Here is a 16,591-nt window from a genome sequence, read left to right as displayed (position 1 = left end):
GGAATTTGTGTGGAAAGAATGACTGATTCCTTTCTTTGAATAGACCATTGTCCTCTGTAAATTATGTTGGATTTCATGAAATGTTGTGAAGTGAAAGGTTTACCCACTTCTATGTAAATACTTGATTGTACTGCTTATGTCTTAAAATGTTCTTTTAGTGACAATGAATTAAGTAATAATTGAACCTTCTCTTTTCTATTCTCCCCCTCCCTCACATCTGAATTTTTCAGGAATATTTTCAAGGATTGGAGTCACACATGATCCTGACAGAAACACTTTTTAGAAAGATGAGTAGCCTTTCTCTCTTGAAGGAAACTCAGTCACATTCAGAGATAATAACACGAGCTTCAGCTGTATTAAAGCTGGCTCATAAACGAGGTGTGGAGCTGGAATACATTCTGGAGGTGAGAATTTCTGTGGCCTTTTCTATACTTCCATTCTGATCAGCCACCAGCATATTCTATAATGCTGATTTCCTGTGCTTGGACAGAATTGATGAGCGTCAGTCCATTTTGTCATACACACAAAGCACTGATAGACTACATGCAGTCTTTTCTGTTTAACTGTTGTGACCTTCAGGTGGCACAAGTTGTGTTCCTCTAAGTCTGAAGAGCTTAGCTTTAGCTGGTTAAGGAGAGCATGACAGTTTTATCCGTGTGTTGTTACCAAAAGTTGAACTTGGCACAGCGATGATGTCTTTTTACAGGTCCACTGGACATTTGTACTGTTATTTCTGTACTTTCAAAACCACATAGCTAGCTGTAGGCCTTCAAATTAAAAAAAAAAAAATAGTAAAATTTCTAGATACTCAGATTCACCATATACATGGATAATTTGTGCTTGTAGACCTGGATGCATCTGGATGAAGATTACCAGGAACTCACCAGACAGCTGGAGTCTGTTGAAGGAAACATCCCCATTGTTGGGTTAGTAGAAGAGACAGAGGACAGGCTTACAGACCGGATTACACTTTTTCAGGTTGGTGCTTTGTAGACATTCTCTGCAGAAAAGAGGGGTTGAAGGGATCTCTGACAGTCATCTATTCCAGTCTCCCACTTGAAGCACTACAGTTGTCACAGGCTGGATCAGCAACAGCTTTGGAAACCTCAAAATAGGAGATCCCACAGTTGCCAAGGGGAGCAGTTGCAGTCCTGCACAAAGACTTACTATAAAAGGTTTTCTGTAATGTCCAGTCAGTAACATCAACTTTCAGCTTGTCACCATTGCCCTTTTTATATTATGTGGCACTACTGAGGAGAATTTACCTCTATCATCTTTTTAATTTTAACACAAACAGCTGTAGATCTTTGTTAGACTGGCCTTTGGCCTCCTGTTTGTCAATCTACAGCAAGCACATTTCCCACAGCCTCTTAGTGAAGGATATATGCTCTAGGACTCTAAATAACTCAGTTCTACACCTGACTACTTCCTTCTTCCTCAGCTCAGTGAGAGATGGGGCAGAGCACAGTCTGATGGAGTAGATATGGCCTCATCAGCACCACCTAGATGAGGATAATGAAATAACTTTATCTGGTTTTCACAGTTCTATTATAGGCCTGTGCTGTGGCTTGCCTGATAAACTGCCAGGTTAAATACACAACCAGTTTTCTTCCTGACCTGTACTGAGACACACAGCTGGTCAGCCCAAGGTGCAGATGTTGCATTTCTTCAGCCTTCCAAGGTTTCTGCTGTCTCCAGCCTGAAGTTTAGTAGAGTCTCTGGAATCAGTCTGCCACTTTTTGTCCCAACCACTCTCCCTACATTAGTGTCATCCACAGATTTACTGAGGGAATGCTGTCTGCCATGATCCATGCCATTAAGATGTTGAACTTGTTTGGATTAAAATATCAGTAATCTCTGGAGTACTCTGCCCATTGCAACCTGCCAGCCAGGCATCATGATGCTTTGATCACTAGCATTGAGACTGGTAATGCAGCTCATTTTCAGCCCACCAAACAGTCCATTTATCCAGCCTGAGCTCTCTCTGCTGCTAGAGGAGGGTTCAGTGGGAGATGGTGTCAAAGGCCATGCTGAAGTCAGTCTGATCCACAGAAACAGTAATTTTGTTATAAAAGGCTGTTAGTGAATATTAAGCTAAGTATTCCTGGTCACCTCTTGGTTCTTTTTGTCACTGAAAATGGAATCCAGGAGGATGTGCTCCATGATCTTTCCAGAGAGCCAGGTGAGGCTGAACAGCCTGTGGTTCCTCAAATTTCCTTCTTCCCCAAATGCAACCAATAGTTCAAATACAGTTTTTCTACCACATCCTGTTTCTTTGGTCTGGTGTTTTGTTTTTGTCTCCTCATACTTAGTTGGGGTTTTTCCATTCTCTTTTTGTTTTACAGAAAAATGTCTGTCAAATTTTTCTTGAAAATTGACTTTGTGTTGTTTTCTTTTTGGTTATTCTACCAGACAGCTTTCTGCTTTTCATATGGTATGAGGACAATTTAAGCAATCTGTTGTGTGGTTATTTTGGTTTTGTTTGATGCTAGGCATTGTTTGTGTTTGTCCTGACCCTAAATTAGCTTTCTTCTTTTATTTTTCTTTTCACTTATATAAACTATGTTGTTCAAATCTAGATTCTTGTATTCTTATATGTCGTAGATTTTATTAATTGGCCACATTTAGCTTTAAAATCCATCATAATAAATTTATTATTATCTTAGAATTTTTTAAGCCTCTGTCTAGGAATTTTTTTGTATATTTGTTATGTATAAATACACAGACTCACAAACATATAAAGTTAATTTTTTTAAATCTATTAAAAACTCTATTTTTGTGAAAGAGGAAATGAGAGTGATAGAAAGTTCATGTACTCACTATAAGATTGGTCATTTTGAGCCTTTTATAATCAGATTACTTTCCTCAGATCTGAAAAATGGGAATGCATGTGCATTTTCCAGTCAAACTTATACCAATGTACAGATGTTTTTAAAATCCATACTCTTTGGGTAATGCTAGTGGAATTCAACAGGTATATTTGCCCACATATGCAAATTCTTTAGCCACTCACAAATCTTCATTTAAATTTAATCTATCTCATTTTGGGTAATAGTATTAACAACCTTTCCTTTCTCATGATCTTTTTTTGCTTTCTTGTGCAATAAAAATTGGTCTCTGTGTTCAGGGATTTGGATGGATGGGGTGATCTTCTGCTTTGTAGCCATGAAGAGCAGAAGGGTAAATCAGTAAAAGAGTGAGATATCCAGAGATCAGAAGATAGGCATTGGAATGGCTGAAGAGGGAATCACTGTTAATAATTTATAATAACTTATAATAATTTATAATAATTTATATTGGATATCTTAACATTCATTGCAGTAGATGGTAGTTTTCAGCAGGTGGTAAAGTTCCGGTGTTTTAATCAATTTCTATCAGAAAGGGTGTTGTCCCACAAAGATTCTTTTCAAGTTTAGAAAATCTACACAAAGAAGGAGTTCATCATAAGGAGGAACCAATGGACATATTGACTTGATTGGGTTTGTGACAACTTTTTCAGCTTTTGAGCAGATTACCCACATGATGGTTCTTGGGGTGATCTAGAGCTGGAGCAGAGAAAAATTTGATGTTCTGTGGTGACATTGCATGTGCAACAAATTGCAATAAAAGGAAACTAAATGTTGAGAAAGTGTGGTAGCAGAGACCTGCAGTTATCTAATCATGTCCTCTGTCATTACAGCATCTGAGATCCAACCTGACTGAATACCAGCCTAAATTATACCAAGTGCTAGATGATGGGAAGAGGCTCCTTTTTTCTGTTAGCTGCTCAGAACTCGAAGGTCAGCTGAACCAACTAGGAGAACGCTGGTTAAGTAACACCAGCAAAGTCACCAAGGAGCTTCACAGGCTGGAGACAATACTGAAGCACTGGACAAGGTAATGCTGATGTTATGGTAAATACAAAGTTATTCACCTGTGCTTTTCAGTCAAAGCCATTCTGGACCCAGACATATTTGATTAAACATTTAAAAGAAAGTACTTTGAGATGTATGTGTTAGATTGACTGCTCTTCTGTTCCATAGAACATACTCTCTCATTTGTAATAAAAGATGTAGCAGATAAAAGCTGGTGCAAGGAAATCTGAAAATGCTTTCTTAGATGATTAATTCAGAAGCCCCGTATGCATACAGGTGTAGAAGAAAAGTTGTGTGCTTTGCTGGGTAATATGAGTTGCCTCCGCATGTTTTAGTGGATGCATTGCAACTTCTGGGTTCTTGTCTGTGTCACTGTGTATATGGAAGGGAGCTTTTGGTAACTTACTAACGTTCATATGCTACTTTTGTAATTAATTATCTAGTAGGTACAAAAGTTTTGTCTATGAATCCCTGGCCAATGTGTGGACACTCATATTCTGGTATCTCATTAGTTGCTTGGCATGTGAAATGATATGAAGATGGTTTCTGAAAAAAAAAATTTATTTCTGCTCTGAGATACTTTTTTGTAAAGATTTAGGAAGACTGAGCCTTCTAATGGAAAAGTCTGTTTATGTGCATCGCGTAGGATTGAAGCTTGTCCAAAGAGGTTTGGGACCTATTTACTGTCCTTCATTAAACTTTTCTAAAGGCAAAACTCAGGCACTATTAGAAATTTTGAGCATAGTGGCTAAAATAGGAGCTTCCTGATACCATGCCTATCTGTAAAATTAAATTACGTTTTTCTGAAATTTGATAAAAATAAAATTTCAAATCTGGCATTCAATATCTTCCTCTAACACATGGAGGAGAGTCTGCTCAGTTGGAGGCAAGAGGTGGCGGTGACTGTTTCAGTCTTGTTTAAACATCTTGCCAGGTATCAGAGTGAATCAAATGAATTGACACAGTGGTTGCAATCTGCAAAGGAGCGACTTGAGTTTTGGAGCCAGCAGTCTTTGACTGTTCCTCAGGAACTCGAAACAGTCCGAGACCACCTGAACTCCTTCTTGGTAAGTTGTTCGTGAACCTGGGACACCTATTTCTCTCCAATTACAATTAAACAGTTGATTAATTAAATGGTTATACTTCTTCTTACCATTCATGAGTATGTAGGTAAGCTATTCTTCAGCTGGCGTGTATGCACATTAAGCACTTCTTTGCTGTATGCAAGGATTGTAAATCTTGATGATTCTGAAAACAGAAAATGGCTTTATGACCAAACACAATTTTTGTTCTAACTTACTCTGAAGTATAGCTGGTGAATGCTAGTAGAAAGTACATATTTTAAAGGGAATGGAAGATATTCTTAGCTTTTGGGTGTTCTAAAACACTAAGTAAAATTAAAAAGTACTTAATTATTTCCACAAAAAATGCTTCTGCTTACAGGAGTTTTCAAAAGAAGTGGATACTAAATCATCGCAGAAATCTTCTGTCCTGAGTACTGGGAACCAACTCCTCAGGCTTAAGAAAGTAGATACAGCTGCATTGCGTGCAGGATTGTCCCACATCGAAACCCAATGGACAGAGCTCCTCACACAGATCCCAGCAGTACAAGAGAAGCTGCACCAGGTAAGAAAGCGAGCAATGGCCTTTGATTCTAAGACTGTACAGATGGCACTGACTAGTTGCTTCCTTTCTGAGTTTGTCCATGTGAGGAAAGATAAGAAAAAAGTTATTCCTGTTTTACTGTGGGAAAGCTGACATTTAGTTTCAAATCCTGCTTGCCTAATACCCATCAGTGTTAGTTTCAGACTTTCATAGTAACATTTGTTAAATTTTAACTAAAGAGCAGGTGAAGGTTTTTTCAACACACTGGTAAGCTTTCTGGAAAAAGGCATTTAACATTCTTGTGCCCTGTCAGGTTTGGGTAGTGGTTTTGTTCAAATTGAGTAGGTTAGGTTCAAGTCTGTGGAAGACAAAATAGATCCAAAAACATTATTGATTTTTGCTAGTATGTGTAGGCACAGGATGCTTTTGGTTGTGTAATTTTGGGGTTTTAATGCTGTAATACTGAACTTAGAGAATTATACTGGTTTAAAAGTGGCCTTAATATATAGTTGCTATCAGTGTAAGCTGTTGCTTTAGTTTATGACTTAGAATGCTCTCAGAGTTAATAATAACTTTGTGATTTACGGGGAGAGAGGAAGGGTCCCAAATCTTTACTGAATCTGGGATGGTAAAAAGAAGTAAAATGTTGTTCTATTGTTCTCTGAATTGTCTTGTAATGCAAAATATATATGTCCATCTAAAAATGTCATAGAACATATTTTTGAGTAGTTAAATGCAGGCAAGCAGTACTCTATCTACTACTGAAACTGTGCTAATGCAAAGCAAGGAATTCTTATCCATTTTCTTCACAACATGAGCTCTAAGTCTGTTATCTCAACAGCTCCAGATGGACAAAATTCCTTCTCGCCATGCCATCACTGAAGTTATGAGCTGGATTTCACTGATGGAAAATGTAATTCAGCAGGATGAAGAAAATATAAAAAATGTAGTAGGACAGAAGGCAATTCAAGGTTATGTCCAGAAGTACAAGGTACTGAGTGGCAATATTATTAATTTTCCTTTTGAATTTTCTCCATTGTTATCACAATTAAATATATCACTTGTAAATTACAAGTGATTTAGGGAAAAAAAATCACCAGCTTTGTAGAGTGGTTGGAATTGTAGGCAAGTTAGAACTGCGAAATATTTGATACTGTGGAAAAAAAGCCAAAATTACTTTTGGCTTACAAAAAACTGTGCTACAAAAAACTCTGCTGTTTACTTATGATGGGAATATAATTAATATGCTTGCTTAAATTTTTAGGAAAATCCAAAGCAATATGCACATTATTAAACCTTATTGTATCAGAGTGAATGCAGTACTCCAGGCAGGGTCTTGCAAGAGCAGAGCAAAGGGGCAGAATCACCTCCCTCGAACTGCTGGCCACTCCTCTTTTGAAGCAGCCCACAATGGAGTTGGCCTTCTGGGCTGCAAGGGCACCCTGTTGGCTTATGTCCAGCTTTTTATCCATGAGAACTCTCAAATCCTTCTCTGCAGAGCTACCCTCAATGAGTTCACATCCGCAGCCCAGGTGCAGCACCTTGCGCTTGGACTTGTTGAACTCCATGAAGTTCTCATGGACCTAGTTCTCAAGTTTTCTGCTCTGCTCAGCTTCATGTCCTCTGCAGACTTGCTGAGGATACGTCTGATCTCACTGAGTCATTGATCAAGGTATTAAACAGCACCAGTCCCAGAGTAGAGCCCTGAGGGACATCACTCATCGCTGGTCTCCACCTGGACACAGAGCCATTGACCAAAGCCCTCTGGCTGCGTCTATCCAGCCAAATCCCTGTCCACAGAATAGTCCACTCTTCAAACCCATGTCTCTCTAATTTGGAGATCAGAATGTCTTTTGGGACTGTGTCAAAAGCCTCACAGAATTCTAGGTAGATGGCGTCAGTCAGTCTTCTCTTGTTGACTGGTGCAGTCATTCCGTAGAAGGGCGCTGAATTGGTCAGGTGATCAGGCACACTCTGCCCTTAGTAAAGCTGTTCTGGCTGTCTTGGATCACATCCTTGGCTTGTATGTGCCTTAACATTGCTTCCATGAGCATCTGTTCCATGATCTTCCCAGACACAGAAGTGAGGCTAACCAGTCTGTAGTTCCCCAGATCTTCCTTTCTTCCCTTTGTAAAGACAGGAGTGATGTTTTCCCTTTTCCAGTCATTGGGTATTTGCTTGACCACCATGACTTTTCAAATATGGTGGAAAGTGGCTTGGCAGCAGCATCAGTCAGCTCCCTCAGGACCCTGGGATGCATCTCATCAGGTCCCATGAACTTGTGCCTATCGAGCTTCATCAAGTGGTGCTGAACCCTCTCTTTTCTTGCAGTGGGAGGGACTTGTTTTCTAATTCCTGCCCAATTGCTAAAAGACCCTTCTATACAGTGTGATAAAGATGTAGCTGTTGAACATTTTTCCTCTGTTTTGCAGGAAGGTGAGAAATTGTGGTGCTTAAGTGCTGCTTTGTTTATTCAATTTTTTTTTCCTAGGGTTTCAAGATAGATTTAAATTGCAAACAGTTGACCGTCGACTTTGTGAACCAGTCAGTGCTACAAATCAGCAGCCAGGATGTTGAAAGTAAACGCAGTGACAAAACTGATTTTGCAGAGCAGCTCGGAGCAATGAACAGACGTTGGCAGATCCTTCAAGGCCTGATAACAGAAAAGGTAAAGAAGAAAAACTAGCTGCTCTGGAGTGAACTTCCAAAACGTGTAGAACAATAAGATAGTAATGGTTGGAAGCCTCTGCAGGTCATCTAGGTCAATCTCCTGCCCAAACAGAGCTAACTTTAGTTAGTTCAGAGGGGACTTGGTTAGCTGAATCTTGAAAATTTCCAAGAATAGATTCTACAGATTCTTCTGGGTAGCTGATTCATGCTTAACCACTCGGGTGGGGGACAAGTTTTTGTCTTGTTCCCAATAAGGTTTTCCCATGTTGCAACTTGTAATTGTTATGTCTTCCCCTTTTATTTGATATCCCCCAGAATAATCTGCCTGCACTTTCCCCATGCCTCCCTATAAGGATTGGACAGCACAGTGAGCTGATTCTTTTGCCCTCTTTTCCCCAAGCTGAATGAAGCCAGGGTTATTATTAATTCTATAAAAAATACTAGTTACAATTTAAATTTGAATGTATATACTGTTTTTAAATTCTGAAAGCACTGAATTCCAAGAAGGCACTACTTTGCATTGATTTTCAATGATTTATGTAACTGACGCACCAATAAAGATAATTGTATGAGAAAGTATATACTAATTTTTCTTTACAGATTCAGCTCTTGGAAAGTCTGCAGGAATCCTGGACAGAATATGAAAATAATGTGCAGTGCCTAAAAACTTGGTTTGAAACCCAAGAGAAGAAGCTGAAACAGCAACAAAAAATTGGAGACCAGGCTTCAGTGCAGAATGCTTTGAAAGACTGTCAGGTAATGTCTACTTATAAATAATAATGTTCTCTTTCCAGGAGTTTGAAACCACACTTGATAAATCCATATGAAATCTTCATATTGGTGAAGTCAGTGACTCAACTCTTCCTGACTTCAGTAAAGGAGAGATTTCATTCCTAAGGTGCCAGCAATAAAAGAGGAGGAAGGAGCTGTAATGTTTCAAAGTTGCTTAAGACCAACTAAAGTCATCATTATTTCTACACTGGACATTTCAAAGCATGACAGGCGTACTGAACTAGAAGACTGTCAAAGGAAGATGTTGTCATATCTGTTCAGCAAATCTTACGGGTTTTTTCTGCCTTTTCACTATCTTTCCTCCACACCCCACTTTTTTTCCATTCTTTTTCCATTTCTTATGTTCCATCTGACTATTCAGAGAAAAATTCTAGAACCCAAGGAAGTTTTAGGCATTCATTTAGAAACCTGGGAATTGTTTTTTTGTTGGTTTTTTTTTTTCAAATATTTAACTATCCAGAAAAGGATAGAGAGTCATGATTATGATGTGCAAAGATGAGATGAGGCAAAATGCAGCTATACATAATGCACATAAGTTCAAAACCACCACAGTTTTTCACATGGAATTCATACAAGGATGACACAGCAGTGTTGTGGCTGTATAGGGTATCACAGTTTTCTCTGAACAGCTTACTCAGAGCAGCACATATATAAATAGTAGGAAGCTTACCTGTGGAGCTTTCAGGCCAGAGTTAAAGCTTGCAGGTATATAGGCAGAACAGATACTTCTGAATTTATAGACAAGGCCTCCACACAGTATCAGGCATCATAATTTTTGTTCAAAATAATTTTGTCCTACCAGATACCATATAATAAATTTCACGCCAGATCAAATTAAAACTCCTTCAGGCCATCTGAATGCACAAAATCTTGGTGTTCTCATCCCCATGAAAGGGATTGAAGAAGTGTGTTTAATTTTATGTGTCTCTCCTGCATTAATTTAATTAATGGGACAAATATAATCTAGCATTCATCTCCTCACAAAGAGAACAGCTGTAAATTCAAATGAAATCTATAAAAGAATTTGCTATATATTCACCAGTACATTAAACCCATCTTTGTTTCTGTACAGGCAAATAGGGTGGTTAGTCCAGATATGTTAGAGGTCAAATTTTTTTCTGAAATTGCTGACCTGAGTTTTCAATCTATCTGAAGTGCTTAGTTTTAATTCAGGTATCTTTATGGTTTCAGCACAATAAACCCATACAACTAAAGCAAGGGCAATTTAACATAGCCTGACATAATCAGCAGTCTGCTTGGCTGGAGTTCAAAGCTGAATCTGATTTATCACCTTTTTGGTTCCTTTTGGTCAGGGAAGTTAGCAAATACACTTGGGGAGTTAGTTATGAATGACAAGACTTTGATCAGCAGAGAAACAAATTGTTTAAGAAATAACTGTGTCAGACACTCCCAGATATCCGGTTCAACTAGTACAAAAGCTGGAGTTTATTTATTAACCAATGCTAGTTGCTGCTTGGCATCTTATTAATAAGTGAAGTTAAACTTTTTTTCCTGTCAAATAATGCATCTTTAATTCAGTTATGAGTTTTAAATTATGAATAAAAAAGCCCTTTTCCAAGAGAACCAGAAATATTTGCTGGTCTTGGCATTTGAAACCTTTGCCTCTTCTGAATTTTGGAACAACATTGTATAGAGTTAGATTACTTTTTTCAGTGCAAAAATGCACTTTTTGGAAAGTCAAATTTATTGTGTTCAACTTTGAAGTGTTTGTGTTGTTGTCAACTGGTTAAAAAATGACAAATAAGTCTGGCAGCACTCTGGAACAAGGTCATGGCTAGATGTTTGAGGAAATGTGAAGTAATACAGGAGAAAAAAGGCTGAGAATAGTGCTGCAAAAATGCTCTCACAAATATGTATATAGACAAAAGTGTGTCATATTTGTGCGGGGATAAATTCTATTTATTCCAAAAACTTTCCCAACTGTCTACAGCGTAAAGTCTCTTATGGCAGTGGTTTGATTGTTGTGTTTTGGGATTCAGAGGGAGTGAAATTTATTGAAAGACATGAGGTTTCAGGTTGACCAGAGTTCTGTTGTATTCTTTTCTTTCTCTGTTGATCTGTTTCTCTCAGTGAGGAGAGGCTTGCCGAAAATGACAAAATAACCTGAGATCACATGGTGTGCTAGTAAATGTAGGGCTAACACAAGGTTGTAATCACCTCACAGTCTGCTTTCTGTATCATACTCACAGGTGAGCACAAATCTATGCTGGCCTGAAGCCTGCAAGCCTTACTGCCCCACTCTGCTCAGACTCAGTGTTTGTGCTGCCTGGAGCCCCAGAGCTTCCCATATGAGTCAGAGCAATGCAGGGCCTACATTGATCTGCCTGCACCATGCTGTGAAATTATATAGGTAGTTTCCCAGCTAGGAATGGCTATTTTCAAGGAATTTTCTATTCTTACAAGAGAGCAGAAAATGATACAGAAGTTTTATGTAGAGTATGTGCTTCTATTTAAACCAACAACAAACTGCCAGATTTTAAAGGTAACATATTCAATGAAATTGCTGATGAGTTGTGAATGCCTTGAGAATAAAAAGTCAAAATATGCCAGCATGTCTCCTATTTTTTAAACTAAAAGGAGGTTATGGGCATCCTTTTTATATCAAGGTATTATTTAGTCAGTTAAACTCAGGTATCTTTTTTTTTTTTTTTTTTTTTTTTTTTTAGGAATTAGAAGAATCAATAAGAACTAAGGAAAAAGAAGTAGAAAATGTAGAAAAGAGTGGTCTTTCTTTGGTACAGAACAAGAAAGAAGAAGCCTCTTCTGCTGTTATGAATACACTGCAAGAAATTAACCATTCCTGGGCCAATTTGGATCATATGGTAAAAGAATTCGTAAGGGGAAAAATTTCACCTCTAGGAATAAGGCATGGAGGAGAGGGAGAATTAACAGTTGCAGCTACTGGATTTCTTCTGTGTTGTAGGGGAAGAGATTCTGAATCATGTCCCTCTTTCCATCTCTCTAGCCATCAATCCCCAAGTTTGTGTGTACACATACCATGTGAAATGGGTATAATATTTCTTATTTCAACAATGATTTTAGTGATTGTAAGTGAAGCTTTTTAGATGCTTCCTGATATTTAGTGTAAAGGTACCAAATTATTTTAGATTATTTTCAATCCCACAGGTCTCACAGAATAAGGAAGAGATCAGCATTAATTTTCAACATTCAAATTCAGCATTGATCAACATTTGTCTGCCTTCTCAGAAGGAATGCAGTGTGTTAGTGCTAGCCTCTCTGCTGATTTCCATAGGCTGATTTCCCTACCTTAGGGATATGTGTAGTCTCAAGGAACTTCCCTTGATCTGCTTTGGACCAACGTAAAATTAATTTTGACATCTTTACTTTGGCCCTTCCATCCAGCCTTTATAAAATGAAATAGAACTTTAGGCTGTTCCCAGTGTAAACCCAACTGATGGTTGTAAAAAGTCTTTATTATCCAATAGGTTTAAAATTAGGCATTTAGGGCAATAAACATGTGAGATCCCAAGGAAGAAAATAATTTAAACAAATCCCAAATAGCTTGAATGCTTTTAATTTACTTTTGTGTTTATTCCTCCCTCCTCCCAGGTTAGCCAGCTGAAGATATTGTTGCAATCTGTTCTTGATCAGTGGAGCATTTACAAAGTGGCTTATGAGGAACTGAACAGTTACCTGACAGAAGCCAGATACTCTTTGTCCCGTTTTTATCTTCTTACTGGTTCTCTGGAAGCTGTGAAAGTCCAAGTTGATAAACTTCAGGTGAAAAGAGTTAATTTTATCTGAAATTGCATGGATACAGATAACTGTAAGGTTTTCGCTTATAAGAAGAAGACATACTGGCACATTAAAATCACATGACATTAAGAGAACACATTGTAAACCAGCTACTGCATGTTTCATTTTGCAGAAAAAATAATTTGGGATAGTTGTTTTCTTTTTAGATTTTTGACGTTCTTTGTAATTTTGAGCCATACCATCAAATTGTTACAAGTTTTTAAATCATGCTAATGGCCATAAAAACTAAAGGTTCTCGTGCTACGTCATCTGGTGCATGTTGAGATCACATTTTTAGCCCCCCACTAACCTTGCAGTAGATTGATGATGAAAGAAAATAATGTTCCAGGAGCTGAGACACTCACATGATCAAGTAATTTACCATTGTAAAAAAAAAAGCGTATTATTTGCCATTGTAAAAAAAAGCATATTTAGATTAAACAACTTATTTATATGAAGCACATGAAATCAAGTTTTTGTTCATAATCTAATGCAATTGGTGCATACTATTTTGAAATGCTTCTACATTGTGGAATTTTATTAACTCATGGCTTTGTTTCATTATTATTCTGCTTTAGAGCCTACAAGATGAATTGGAAAAACAGGAGAATAGCTTACAGAAATTTGGTTCTGTGACCAATGAGTTGTTGAAAGAATGCCACTCACCAGTGACTGAAACACTTACCAACACTTTGAAAGAAGTGAATATGAGGTAGAAAATGTCTTTGTGTTAAACTTCATTTTCAGTAGCAAATCTGTATTTATGCATTATCCAGTTTTCCATTATCCCTGTTTTTCTTATATTTTATTATTTTAAGTTCCTGGGGTTACGAGAAGTTTATTGGAACAGGCAGGATTATTCCTTCTGGCAAGGACTGAATTAAAACTCTCATTTACTCATCATATTAAATGAAATACCTTCTCCAGTGAGCATTTGAGTGTGAACGTCAGTAGTTTTTCTCTGTGCTTCACTGCCAACCAAGATTTATAAAGACCATGCTGGAAAATAATACTGCACTTGAAATTTGAGAACTTTATTTGAAAATTTTTTTGCAGTGTTTCAATGGTTTGCATCAGCTTCCTCAAATTTTAGGTTGCTATTTCTAGTTGTAGGAAGGGCATCACAGACAGGAAGATCTAAGCCCCTCACCAGCACCTTGGCAAACAGCTTCCCCAACTTTGAATTCAGGCAAGAACTAGTAAAAGGCTTTACTCAGATACAGGAAGGGAGGATCCAGAAGAAAAAAGATAGTTTGGTGGAAAGCTGGTAATTTTTTTTGAAAGCAGAATCACACTGAATTTATTTTAATCTGTGTTCAGTCCTGTCCTAGAAACTGGAAGTGGGAGGAGGGATTATTAAGATACCATAGAATTTAACAGTTTCAGTGATGGCTGGCAGAATTTTTGCTCCAAAATTTTTGCTTTTCATCATATATAATAATACTTGATAAATACAGTGATTTTCTGTGGTAAGGAAACAATTAGGCAGTTTGGTAACTACGAGCACATTTGAGAAAGCATGTGTTCCTGGTTGCTATTAGAGAAAAAAAATTCACTGGGAAGTTATTATAGGAAAGAATTCAAAGGGAGATTAGATATTTAATTGGATAATAGAAATATTAAGATTTTTAATATATCTGGGAGTATTTCACAAGCGAGTTACACAGAACTTTATGACTAAATACTGCGTCAGAGTTTGGGAGAAAATGACAGGAGAGGAAATGGTGTCTTGTTTACAGCTGCTCTGGTCCTCTTAGGCCCTTACAGGAATCTGCCATTGGCAGTGCATGGGTGGTCATGGATGCCTTGTAATGCTGAGGGTACTAAGTGGAAATAGCAGGAGGTTCACTACAAAAAGTGTGCTGCAGCTCTGACCACCAGCATTAATAAACAGCATCCAAGATGTAGCACACATCACACTCATTGTGACAGCTCAGAACAGGTTTGGTATTGAAACAGAAATTCCTTGGTATGGTATTATTTTCACCAAATGTCTGTATCTTGATTATTGCCAATTTTTCTAAAAGTCGAGAGACCATGGGAAATAGCAGAGAGAAAGAGGGACACAGATTGTTATTGTGGATTCCCAGGCCTGGGTCACTGACACAGTCTCCTCCCCAGGTGGAACAATCTCCTGCAGGAGGTAGCAGAGCGGCTGCGTGCCAGCAGGGCCCTGCTCCAGCTGTGGCAGAGGTACAAGGACTGCTACCAGCAGTGCTCTTCCACGGTGCACCAGCGAGAAGAGCAGACCAATGAACTCCTGAAGACTGCAACCAGCAAAGACATCGCTGATGATGAAGTTACTTCTTGGATTCAGGACTGCAATGTATGTTCATCTTTGCAGCTTTTCTCAGCTCTGTGGGCTAAAAAAAAAAATCTCTAGAAGCTCGCCATTGCTGTAGTTGGTGTTTTGGAATCTTGTATACTGTGTATTTCATTTTACTGATGCAGCCTAGGCACAGGAGACAGCTGCATGTCTGCTACCCAAATGTCAATGAGTGTCTCTAAATTTTGATCCCTCCATTAGTTGTTGTTATGTTGTTTCAGAAGCTTGTATCGAAAGTCTTCTGTCTGGGAAAGGTGGGTAAATTGGATCATTTGATTCAGTCTTAAGGTCCTTTTTAATGAAGGTATTCATGCTTGGGAAAGTGTCTACCAATATAGTCAAACGATTTTTGAGTTTCTTTCTATTATAAAGAACTTACATCTCTAACTTCCTTATAATAGAAAGAAACTCAAAATCCTTTGACTATATTCCCACCAATCAAGACTGTTCACATTTTCAGAAAGATGGAGATGTCTTTATTCTTCCTTATGGAAGGATACCGTTGTCTCTGAAACCTTGAGATTCTTCCTTTTTCAAGATTGTATCTCAAGGCAGCAGAATAATTTATCTCCTCCTCTGTGCTTACATTTTGGTTCTTTTGAGCTTAAGGTAATGTTAAGTGTCATTGACCAAAAAAATAAAATATGAATTGTCTCAGTGTAAGCAAAACAATTGCAGTGAGAAAAAATGTTAGTGTTTTAAAAATAAACATGTTCATGATCTTTTGGAGCATTTTCTGCCATAATCAGGCAGCATGGACTGGAAATGGAAATTGTTTGGTTCAAATAATTTATTTCCTGGTGTCCCATTCTATAACAATTTTGTTAGGTCATTTACAGAAGTTATTTTTTCAGCCCTCCTGGTAAATCATAGCAGGAGGAAAAGGGAGGCCTGAATCAATTCACAGAGATGGCTACCACTGCTTAGGACCATCATGCCAGTAAATTCAAAAGATTTCTTTCAACAGTTATTGCCTGATCAACAACTCAGGCTTGCTCAAAGGTAGTTGAGCACTGTGTTTTTTCAGTTCTTTTCTGTACAGGTTCTTGACATATCTTTTTTTTATTCTTCAAGTCATACAGAATGTAACTCTAAGTTAAGAAAAGTTTGCTATTGAAATGCAGTAGTAAATTAAAGTTTTCCTTACAGAGCCTGAGTTCAGTCATTTCATTCTTCCTTTAAATTGGGGATGATGATACCACCAGAGTGTCAGCTTAACTATTTGTGTCCTTATTCAATGTGTTGCAACAGGATGTACTCACAGATCTGAAAACAGCACAGGAGTCTCTGGTTGTTCTTCAAGAACTGGGGGAGGAGCTGAAAAGCCAGGTGGAGGCTTCAGCAGCAGCAGCCATACAGTCTGATCATCTCTCTCTGAACCAGAATCTGTCAGCCCTGGAACAGGCTCTCCGCAAGCAGCAGGCTGCACTTCAGGTATGCAGACAGTGTTTACAGTCCTCAAATGTGATCATCCTGTGGTTCCTGAAGGCACATAAATTAGCTAAATCTGCCTGGGAAAAGAGGGTATTGTTACCTGTTAGCTTTTCCTAGACTTCCCTGGAAGCCA

General features: G+C 38.2%; 1 protein-coding gene across 18 annotated transcripts in view; it reads left to right on the top strand.

Moving 5' to 3' along the window:
- SYNE1 (spectrin repeat containing nuclear envelope protein 1) overlaps positions 1 to 16,591 on the top strand; it is a 295,365-nt gene that overhangs the window by 228,115 nt on the left and 50,659 nt on the right. For all 18 annotated transcript variants that reach the window (XM_064708165.1, XM_064708183.1, XM_064708172.1 and 15 more), the window contains 13 exons: positions 231 to 404; positions 847 to 978; positions 3,680 to 3,876; positions 4,789 to 4,921; positions 5,298 to 5,480; positions 6,301 to 6,450; positions 7,951 to 8,127; positions 8,730 to 8,885; positions 11,609 to 11,764; positions 12,513 to 12,683; positions 13,277 to 13,410; positions 14,820 to 15,024; positions 16,276 to 16,458. In XM_064708165.1, coding sequence (XP_064564235.1) covers positions 231 to 404; positions 847 to 978; positions 3,680 to 3,876; positions 4,789 to 4,921; positions 5,298 to 5,480; positions 6,301 to 6,450; positions 7,951 to 8,127; positions 8,730 to 8,885; positions 11,609 to 11,764; positions 12,513 to 12,683; positions 13,277 to 13,410; positions 14,820 to 15,024; positions 16,276 to 16,458 — 2,151 coding nt within the window. The remainder of the gene's footprint in view (positions 1 to 230; positions 405 to 846; positions 979 to 3,679; positions 3,877 to 4,788; positions 4,922 to 5,297; positions 5,481 to 6,300; positions 6,451 to 7,950; positions 8,128 to 8,729; positions 8,886 to 11,608; positions 11,765 to 12,512; positions 12,684 to 13,276; positions 13,411 to 14,819; positions 15,025 to 16,275; positions 16,459 to 16,591) is intronic.

The sequence above is a fragment of the Zonotrichia leucophrys genome, chromosome 3 (assembly GCF_028769735.1).
Source record: "Zonotrichia leucophrys gambelii isolate GWCS_2022_RI chromosome 3, RI_Zleu_2.0, whole genome shotgun sequence".
In the NCBI taxonomy this organism is placed as follows: Eukaryota; Metazoa; Chordata; class Aves; order Passeriformes; family Passerellidae; genus Zonotrichia; species Zonotrichia leucophrys.
This window is presented reverse-complemented; position numbering and strand designations above follow the sequence as displayed.